The sequence below is a fragment of the Octodon degus genome, unplaced genomic scaffold (assembly GCF_000260255.1).
Source record: "Octodon degus isolate 3935 unplaced genomic scaffold, OctDeg1.0 scaffold00045, whole genome shotgun sequence".
Taxonomy (NCBI): Eukaryota; Metazoa; Chordata; class Mammalia; order Rodentia; family Octodontidae; genus Octodon; species Octodon degus.
The window spans coordinates 6,420,308-6,430,422 of NW_004524621.1; the positions used below are offsets into that span (position 1 = coordinate 6,420,308).

A 10,115-nucleotide genomic window follows, 5' to 3' on the forward strand; every position below is an offset into this window, starting at 1 on the left:
CCCCACCTCCCGAGAAAGAGATAGCAGGGGACAGCTCTCTGTACAAGGGGAGGTTGGCATAGGTGACAGCCACCACAAATGTCAGTCATAGCCCACCCATAGAAGAAGAAAGGCCCATTTGCAGCAGGAAAGACATGGTCCATTCCCAGGCATAACAGATCCATCCACATCCAAGGGAATGGCCCAGGTTCCAAGACAAAGGGGTTATTGTCTGCAATTCTGTCCTAAAATTACAGTATTTATTAAGAGTAAAATTTAGAAATATGAATTTCCTTGTCTTGGTTTTACTGTTCTTCTCTCCTCTCTGGCCTCAAGACCATGGCAGAGAGGTAGCCCCAGCTCTCTCATTGTGGTCAGTGGCTCGCTGGTATAGCAGGCTGCAACTCTGAAGTCAGAGAAGAGCTGCTCCTCCAAGCTTTCCCAGGTCTGAGGCATAAACAGCCACCCAGCTCTCAGTCAGGGTGGACAGAGGTGCAGAGGAGGAGGTCCAGCCATTTCATTCTCTTGGGCAAGAGCGGGAAAGGTGCAGCCAGGAAATGGGTGGACCCACCTAGCCCTAGATTACTAGTTGCTCCTGTGATCCCTGCCATGCCCCTTGCTATGGAGGACCCTACACATGGCTGTGAGGGGAGAGGAAGACCTGAGGTAAGTGGGCACCTCCATCTCTTCTCATCCAGCTTTTAGTAAACCCCTTCTCCTTTTACTCAGACAAGTGGCCCCCTTCGATCTAGCCAGCAGCAAGCACAGGAACCTGAGTGAACCTGGAGACTGGGAACACCACGACAGAACCAGACCCCACAGATACTGTGACCAGGTGAAGAGGAAACTCCCAAATGCACAGAGTAAGGAGAGAGGCCAGATGCAAAATGGATGAAATTCACCACACACAGTTAGGTCCCTGGAAGGACTCCTTCCAAATACAATCAGCAAGTTGGGCCAGGTCCACTATGTACAGTGTGGGCTCTAATGAGGCCTCAAAGCCTGTCTTTAAAATAGGAAAGCAAGCCAGCAGGTGGTACATTTAATTCCAGCACTGGGGAAGCTGAAGCAGGATTACTGTGCTCTTAAGGCCAGCTTGAGCCACATTGTGAGACCTTGTCTCAAGAAAAAACGAAAAAAAGAAAGGAAGGAAGAGAGGAAGGGAGGGGCCAGAGGGCAGTGCTGCAGAAAGTGGAGGATTTCAAAGGATGGAGGGCCATTGGGAGGGTGGGCTGTTGCTGTATGGATCTAGAGGGCAACTCACCTGGTTTGAGAACCTGGGGCCATGCACAGAGCAGAAGGTGAGGCTGACTGGCAGGCCAGCTTTGTCTGAAACTGGCTCAAGTTTGTTAAACTCATGGGATTAGGGGGTGAGACAGGGTCTCATTTTGTAGCTCAGCTTGGCCTTGAACTCATTATGTAGCCCAGGCTGGCTTTGAACTCTCAGTGATCCTCCTGTCTCAGCCTCCTGTGTTCTGGGATTACAAGAGTGTGCCACCACACTGGGCAGGAATTCTTTGTTTGTTTGTTTGATTTTGATCTCTTTGAGACAGGGCCTTGACATGCAGTTCAGGCTGGCCTTGAGCTCACTTTGTAATCCAGGTACATTTAATTGCAGCACTGGGGAAGCTGAAGCAGGATTACTGTGCTCTTAAGGCCAGCTTGAGCCACATTGTGAGACCTTGTCTCAAGAAAAAACGAAAAAAAGAAAGGAAGGAAGAGAGGAAGGGAGGGGCCAGAGGGCAGTGCTGCAGAAAGTGGAGGATTTCAAAGGATTACACTTGTAATCCAGGTGTTATGGTTTGTGCCTTGTTGTCCCCCTAAAACCTCATACAATCATGGGGCGGGTTTCTAGACTTTGTGATTCATTCATGATCCAGTGCTGGGATTATGGGTGTGAGTGCTACTGGAATGACTGGTGTGAGTGTTGCTGGGATTATAGGTGTGAATGCTCCACCTAGCCTGGGGCTGATAGCCTGAATGCAACATAAGGGAGACAGACTTGCTCTCTGTTGCCATTGGTGCCGATACTCCTCCCATTTTGCTCTTGCTGTTTTGCTGTCTGCCACTGCCGTGAACTGCTGCCCTCTGCCATGTGCTGCCCTGCCTTGGAGCCAGCTGAGTATGGACTGAAACCTTCATTAACTGTGAGCTGAATAAACCTTTCTTTCCTTAATTTTGAATGTCAGGTATTTGTCCCAGAAATGACAGAAGAGTAACTGAGACACCAGGCTAGTCGAAGTCACAGTGGTCCTCCTATCTCAGACTCCTGAGTGCTGGGATTACAGGCATGTGTGCTACCATGCCCAGCTAAGAATTCATTTTTAATAGAAAAAAAAAAGCTGATTCTTTTCCTAGATGTGGAAGGGCATGGCTTCACTAAATCTTTGTCAGTTCTATTTCATATGTTCTTATTTATAAACCAGATGTCTTAGTCTGTTCCTACCTGGAAGTGTAACACTGAGGCTGTATCACGTACTTTCAAGCAGGGTCACTGCCTGTAGCGGTGGACATCGGAGCCCAGCACCAGCATGTCCGATGGCACTGCAGATTCACTGCTGCAGCCTGCCTCTGCCTGTGTTCTCTCATGGCCAAAGGGGCAAGCAATCACCCTTGGGCCCCTTTTTGATGACAGTAAACCCGCTTCTGAGTGCTCCACTCTCATTGTACCAGCTCAGTTAGTTGGGGTATCCTAAGATACTATGATAGAGTCAGACCAAAGCTAATTCGAATCATGCAGCAAGTTAAACTTAGAAATGTAAAAGAGGGCCAAGGAGATAGCTCAGTAGAATAAGTGTCTTCCTGGCAAGTGCAAGGTCCTGAGTTCAATCCCCAGTACTGGGGGAAAAAAAAAAAAAAAAAAAAAAAAAAAAAAAAAAAAAAAAAAAAAGAAAAGAAATGTAAAGAAAACACAGGAAAAGGATAAAAAGTTAGGACAAGAAGGGAGAGATAAAGACCTTCCTTCCAGGCTGAAGGTTCTTAAGCAGAGTATGTTAAGTTAGCTGTCTGTTCCTCCCTCCTACACTTCTGGAAACATCAGGAATGCAAAATGGCCAGTTTCCTTGAGCTCAGTTTCTCTGCAGGAAGTGGAATGACTGACTCTTCCCATGCTCTTCTTGTCCACATGAAAGCAGAACAAAGGGGATTTGAATTTCCACTTGGAATTCCCTCCCGGAGATAGGAGCTATTTCTCTTCTTATTTTCCAATACATACTCTTCCAATTTCTCCTGCTCCACTTTATTCTTCAACTCTGTGAGACTCAAGCTCAGTTGGTACAGAATTAATGGTTTTATCATGGCCTCATCATCTCCCACAGATGCCCAGATACAAATCCAGATATAAGCCACAACAAACCATGAGCCCAAGTAAACACCTCCTTTAAATTATGGATGTGGTAGCGGGTGGCTGATATGGGCACCACTACTTGATGCTTAGCCACACTAGACACACAGGACTTATTGAGAGCTACCCTGGCTGCATGGTGCAATGGTAAGGCTCAGACCAATAGGTTTATTCCCTAAATTAAAAAAAAATTATCACCTGTGAATTATCAAATTAAATTAGGGGCACAAAACTAAACCAGATAAACCAGGCATGAGATGACCCCTGCTCCTGAAACTTAAAGGGAGTGGTCCCAAGACACCACTGCAGTGGCACACATGGGTCTGGAGTTGCAGGTGACACGTAATGGACTCCTAGCTCCCTTTGGTGGGGTCACACCACCATGGGAAAGCTACTGAAGATTTGGGATAGAGGATTTGGGGAGAGGTCTAGTATTGCATGGACCAACAGGGGAAAGAGGAAGCTAGCAAGGCACAGCATTGACCAGGACCCACCTAGTGTGGAAGATGAGCAGGATTCAGGCAGACCCAGTGATCAGCAGGCAAGTCCTGGGGTGGGGACACCACAGAACCTTGCTTTTCTGGGCAGTCTGTGTGGAGGTTTTATTATTTGTTTTCTATTCACATGACTGGTTAACAGAATAATCAGGAGGATATAGTTTGGTAGCCTGGCAAGTTTTAATATAAATAAATTTGTACCCCCTTTAATCAGGCTGCCATCCTAAGTTTTAACACAGGAACATGGTTCAGCCTCATGAAACTTGGGGAGAGTTCTCTGCTTATATCCCTCATATGACTGGATAGATGAGAAGGGAGGTTGAAGACAAGTTCACAAATCACCTGCCCACATCTATCATGCTGGGGATGGGAGAAACACAGAGGGCTAAGGTTCATCGGTGACACTGTGGAGAGTCTTAAGTCATGTCCTGGCAGTGGGGTGAGGAGTTGCACTGAGGAGGGTCCCATCAGGTCATGATGATGGCCTCATTTTTGCCAGACGCTCCTAGCTGTCAGCAAACTTGGGGTTCATGACGGTGGTAGTAGCGCTTTTAAACAAGGGGTTATCCTGGTGAGACATGGACACAGCTTGTGAGCACAGGAAAGTCATTTGGGAGTAGACTTGGGGAGCTATCACATAGAGGGCTGAGCCAGATGGGGCTGGCCCAGGTGCCAGTCCCCAAAGCAACTCTTGCACACTTGGGGGCAAGCTGCCCAGGTTGGTATGCACACTCCTCCCGTGTGGACATCCCCAACCCTGAGCCACTTACATTGTTCCACTGGGACTTGCTCCTCTCCTTCTCAAAGCGCCTGTACTCCCGGAGGTCACTCAAGTGAGTCAGGGCTTTCCAGATGACCAGGAGGAGGACACCAATGAGCACGATGCCTGCTACGGTGCCCCCCACGATGGTGCCGATGTTGGGGCCCTCCACACACTCTAAAAGGAAGCACAGAGTCACCCATCAGTGTCTCCCCCAGGCCCAAGGCCACAGGCTCACACCATGTTCCACAGAAGTCAGGCTGCCAGGCTCAGGGTCTGCCCACAGCTCTGGGTAGATGACAGAAAGGCAGCGGCGTGAACCTGTGCCAGAACTGAAGACCCCACCTGGCAGGTGGCACCCCTGGAAGAATGGGGCAGGACCCAGAAGGCATCAGGCCCTCATCAAGCCATGGCCATGCTATACCACTGGGCGGGAGGGCAGAGGCACTGATATTCTTATGAGTCCCTCTGCCAGCCCTGACCCCGACACTTCTGTGGTCTCCCTGATGTTATTCTGCCCTTGGTAGGAAAAGCATTGTCACAGGGAAAGGCTGGACCCCACCTGCCTTCCCAGGCCCCTACTTGAGGAGGACTTGGGGGCAGAGCACCCTGGGTCTCAGGCCTGCACTTTTGGTGGTCCTCCCAGCTCATCCACTGAGTTTCTGAGACCTAACAGGACAAGGATCTGAGAACCCCAGGGCTGTGGGTCTAACCCTCTGAAGTCCTTCATATGTCTTGCTGCCCAAGTCCAGTGTCCCAATACCACTGGTTATGGTTATGCAGTGTGAAGACTGATGGACCTAACACTTAGCTTACTCTCTCTGCTAGGGCCACACATAATCAGACCCTCGACTGTCCCCACCCATCTCCTCTACTGTCCATAGGGCAGGCTCTGTCCACACCACAGCACCCCATGCAGTCCTCCCATCCATATCACTCCTGGTTGAGCAGTGGGCTTGGAAAGGACAGCATCCTCCAGGCCCTGATAGAACAATGTCCACTTCCTACACAACAGGACCATGTCCATATGCCTGCCAGGGGACAATTTTAAGAACACAACTCAGATGAGTCAGTCTTCTAGTAACCTTAAATGGTTCCTGGCAGGTCCAGGAACAGACTGGAACCTCCCCAACTCCTTCAACCCCTGCCCAGCCAAAGGTCCTTATTTCCCCTGTCTTAATACTGCCATCATCCCCTCTGAGAGAACTGAGACCCCTGACTGGGGGAACCTGCCCCAAGGTCTCTGCATCCTGGAGACCTGGCCATAGCCCCACACTGTAGGACACCTGCACCTACATCTGTACTCCAGGAGCCTCCTGCCCCCTTGGAGTGTGAACTCAGAGAGGACCAGGTTGGAGTGTTCAGATCACAGCTTTCCCAGACCAGCAGGACCAGAGCTGAATAGAGAGCTGTGTTAGGGAGCAACAAGCTCCTGGGCTCCAGTCTGGCCTGTGAGCCTACCCTCCTTGGTGTGCCACGCCTGCCAAGCCTGGCGAGAGACCTGTCCCTCTGCTACCCCTCAGCACCTGCTGGGTCTTGTGGCTGCCTCCACTGTCATTGGTCCCACCCACCCTGCCCCCCGCCAACCTTCCACTGGGCACTGCCCACCTCACCTCGGTCCTCCTCTACATGAATCTCATACTTGTCCCTCCCATCCTGCTGCCTCAGAGTGTAGGTCATCCAGCAGCCTTGTGAGTCCCGTTCCCGGCAGGGCTTGCGAGTCCCACTCGAGGTCAGTAGCTTCAGATGTGCACATGCCACACTGCAGTTCTTCTCAAAAGGGCCTGAGCCGAATTTCAGGCACTCGGCACAGGAGCTGTGGGAGCCAGACACAAGCAAGGCACAGGGCGTTAAGGGTGTACCTGTGTGTGCACGTGTCCACAGGTGTGTAAGGTTGTACCGGTGTGTAAATGTGGCCTGGATGTCCTTAAGGCCCAGTGCAGGATGAATGTGAAGGGGCACAGGCTAAGGGGGTGGGTGGCAGAGTGAGAGGACAGAACCCTGACTCTGGGCTGAAGAGGCTCAGGCCCAGCCTCTGAAGTGAGGACCTGCAGCTATACCCATGGAGGAGAGGATGGGGGCTTTGGCACCTGCAGGAACCCCAGGGCTATTGGCACTGGTATCCTTGGGGTCCAAGGTGGGAGCTGGGGAGGTGGGCATTGGGGAGTGGGGAACACTCACATGTACCGGTCACAGGGCGAGGGGCAGCCAGGACACTCCTCACACAGGGGCGGCTGGTAGCCCGCATCACACTCGCATGTGTTGCAGCGACACCGGCCCCGGCCGCTGCACTCCACACGCCGAGCATTCAGGCAGCCCTCAGTGGAGCTCTTGCACTGGCATGCTGAGCCCTCGAAGCCCTTCTCACAGAAGCACCGGTGACAGTCGCAGCGGCCCCTCTCTGCAAGGCAGCCAGGCCACTGCCACTCAGCTGCCTCCCAGGCCCAGGGTCCAGAACATCCTGGAAGGGGGTGCTGCTGCCTCCTCTGAGACAGCCCCAGGGTCTACACAGCCCACCTCTGCCTGCTTTGCTGCCCTCCTCTCTGGCACTTCCTCCAGTAGCTGGGCCTGAGCACAGGACCGGTACCACCTGGAATGGGACCCCCTCCCGGACTGTGGCTCCCATGGCACCCTCCCAGGAGCCTGTGTGGTGGTACCTGCACAGAGGCAGAAACATGGCTGGTGGGGAGGAGGTTGCCTGATTCTGCTGCTGCCAAGTGGCCAAGATTTGGACCATGAGTCTGTCCATCTGTCTATCCCCATGGTCCCATGCCTGCTTTCCTGTGCAGTGGACAGGAAAGCCCTTCCCTGAAGGTCCTGTTGGGTGGGGCCTGGTCACTCACCTGGGCCACCGCACACTTGCCCATCGTAGCGCTCACAGTTCATGTTGTCACACTCACAGTAGCGCCCGTAGATGACCTTGTTGGGGACATCACTGGCATGACACACACACTGCCCGCAGACACAGTCCCCCAGTCCTGAGCACACGGCAGAGCCATTGTCTTTCCGGCAGCTGCCCTCCAGCTCCTGGCTGCTTCGGCCCTGAGTCTGACACTCACAGCTCTTGCCAATATAGCCAGCCTCACACCTGGGGAAGAGGCATGTGGTCAGCTTCCCTGCAGGACATGGCCTCCATCTTTGGGCTGCCCTCAGCCCAGATTCCTGCTCCAGCACCCATGTCTGCTTTCTCCAAGATTTGGGCGCACAGGTGATGGACTAAGCATCTGACAGAGACCTGAGCTGCCTCTTAGGGCATCCCTAAGAGGGCAGGTATATATTTGACATGGGTCTCTGAGCATGGACACTGCAAATCCAAATTGTGTGTGTATGTGCAAATGGTTGTGAAGGGGACACCATGCTCTGCTGAGGCCATCTGTTCCTGACAACTCTGTTGTCAAGGTGTCAGATGGCTTTGGCTCAGTGGTCCCTTTCCTCCCTCATCAGCTCTGCCTGTCTGTGCACTGTCTAAGCAGGGACAGTAGTGTGCAGGGACAAGCATGAATGAGGACTGCCTGAGGACTAGCAGAGCAGGGACCCCAAGGATGGCTGCAGAGCTGCCAGCACTCATGCCTTAATAGTCTCCCTTAGTTATTGCTGACCAAACTGGCCTGAAATCTCCCAAATGAGTTGAAGGCCAAGGCTTAAATAAATAAGTGAAGTAGTATGATTTTAGGGCTCCAGGAGGATCAAAATCCTCTAGCAGAACTGGAGATTCTGGGCCAGGGAGATGGCTCAGTGGAATAAGCACTTCCCTGGCAAGCACAAGGGCCTGGGTTCAATCCCTGGTTCTGAAAAAACAAAACAAAACAAAAAAAAAACCTAGAGACTCTCTGAGGACTTAGACAAGGATCTTCTTTGCATGGCTGATGTTTATTTAATTATCAAAACAAAGGAGAAGAATAGTTTAAAAAAATGGAGTGGGGGGAGTACTCTCACAGACTTCTCCAAGTAAGACATTAAGTTAATTTACGAGAACTGTGCTATGTCTAGGAAGGTTTCCACCCAGGAGTGAGCTGCCTACAGCTACAGTATTAATTGAGTTGGAGCCAGGAGTCCTTAGCTATGGCCCTGTTTTGTGCTTTGAGGTGTCCATGGTTCTCCTATTATAGGCCTTAGCTGGGACCAGTGGCTTATACAGGTTCACTTATGAATCTACCACTCACCTCCACATAAGTGGCCTAGGCCTTGGACAGGCTCACAAGAAAACATGGAAAGCCAATTGGTTCATTTAAATCCTGCACAGTACTGCGTTGTAGTTGTCTTAATCACACCACTCCTCTGCAGGGTGAACCCCAGCTCCCTCCAACCTGTCCTACACCTCAGGATCTGTTGTGGGACACCTGTGCCCCTCACCTGCAGACCCCGCACTCCATGGAGCCTTTGCCCCCGCAGAAGCCCTGGTTCTGCTGCTGGTCTCGGCAGCGGCACTCACACTGGGGCAGGACCTGCACGGTCACTGTGTCTGTGAACCCCAGCGCCCGGATGTCAAAGGACTGCTCCTGGATGCACTCTGTAGCCGTGACCTTCACCTGGAAGGTGACCTGTGGGCCAGGGGCAGGGCTCAGGTGGGAGCCCTGCTCCTGCCCCCGCCCCAGCTGTAGGGCACACACAACAAGTGTGGGAGAAAGGGCTCTGGCCCTTGGGGGCCCTGGGAAGAAGCAGGTCAAGGGAACACAAAGGATGAGCTGCCCTGAGGACGCTGGCTTGGGCCACCATGAGGTGGCACCTGGACCCTTCTGTGGCTCAGGCTTTCAGAGAGGATGTCTGTAAAATATGTCATTTCATGCCACAGTGAAGGGATTCTAGAGTGACTTCAGAGGGGATGCTGTGTGCCCATCCTGCCCACAAGTCCAGGTTGATAAGATGCTCAGATCCCTCGGGAAGTTCATGGTCCTAAGGACCTGTATCTGTCCCAGGTAAAGGGTCAAAGACAGCCAGAGAGCCATGAAAGGCAGCAGTGGGGCCCAGGGTGGGTAGAGGGCAGAGCAGACGTCCCAGGTACAAGCTTGGCACAGGCACAGGGGGCAGTGGCTGTTGGGAGCTGGGTTGTCAGAGGCAAGGGACAGCCTCAGCACCTCCACTCACACACTAAGACACGGCAGGGTTGGCTGTCACATGTGATGGGATGCGGGCGAGCAAAGCAGGGTGGAGTCAGTGCCTGGTAGATCACCAAGCAGATGCAGGGTGTTTGGTAAGAGTTCCCATGCAAGCGCTAGGAAGTGACAGGTCTGAGGAAGTTCCAAATCCCAAAGTCATCTCTAAACTGTGGTGCATTCTATAAGTCCTGCACTGGGGAGGTGGAGGCAGGAAGACTGCAAGTTTGAGTCTCACTTGGCTATTTGGTGACTTAGCAAGATCCTGTCTGGGCTGGGGAGATAGCCCAGTAGAATAAGTGCTTGCCTTGCAAAGCACAAGGTTCTGAGTTTCACCCCTAGTCCACCAAGAAGAAGAAGAAGAAGAAGAAGAAGAAGAAGAAGAAGAAGAAGAAGAAGAAGAAGAAGAAGAAGAAGAAGAAGAAGAAGAAGAAGACCCTGTC

General features: G+C 52.1%; 1 protein-coding gene across 2 annotated transcripts in view; it reads right to left on the reverse strand.

Moving 5' to 3' along the window:
* Positions 1-3,918: 3,918 nt before the first annotated feature.
* Positions 3,919-10,115, reverse strand: part of Itgb2 (integrin subunit beta 2) — a 20,899-nt gene continuing 14,702 nt past the window's right edge. For both annotated transcript variants that reach the window (XM_023715911.1, XM_023715910.1), the window contains 6 exons: positions 8,933-9,120; positions 7,423-7,667; positions 6,761-6,980; positions 6,193-6,395; positions 4,590-4,756; positions 3,919-4,387 (listed from right to left, as the gene is read on the reverse strand). In XM_023715911.1, the coding sequence (XP_023571679.1) occupies positions 4,325-4,387; positions 4,590-4,756; positions 6,193-6,395; positions 6,761-6,980; positions 7,423-7,667; positions 8,933-9,120 (1,086 nt within the window). In that variant the 3' untranslated portion in view covers positions 3,919-4,324. The remainder of the gene's footprint in view (positions 4,388-4,589; positions 4,757-6,192; positions 6,396-6,760; positions 6,981-7,422; positions 7,668-8,932; positions 9,121-10,115) is intronic.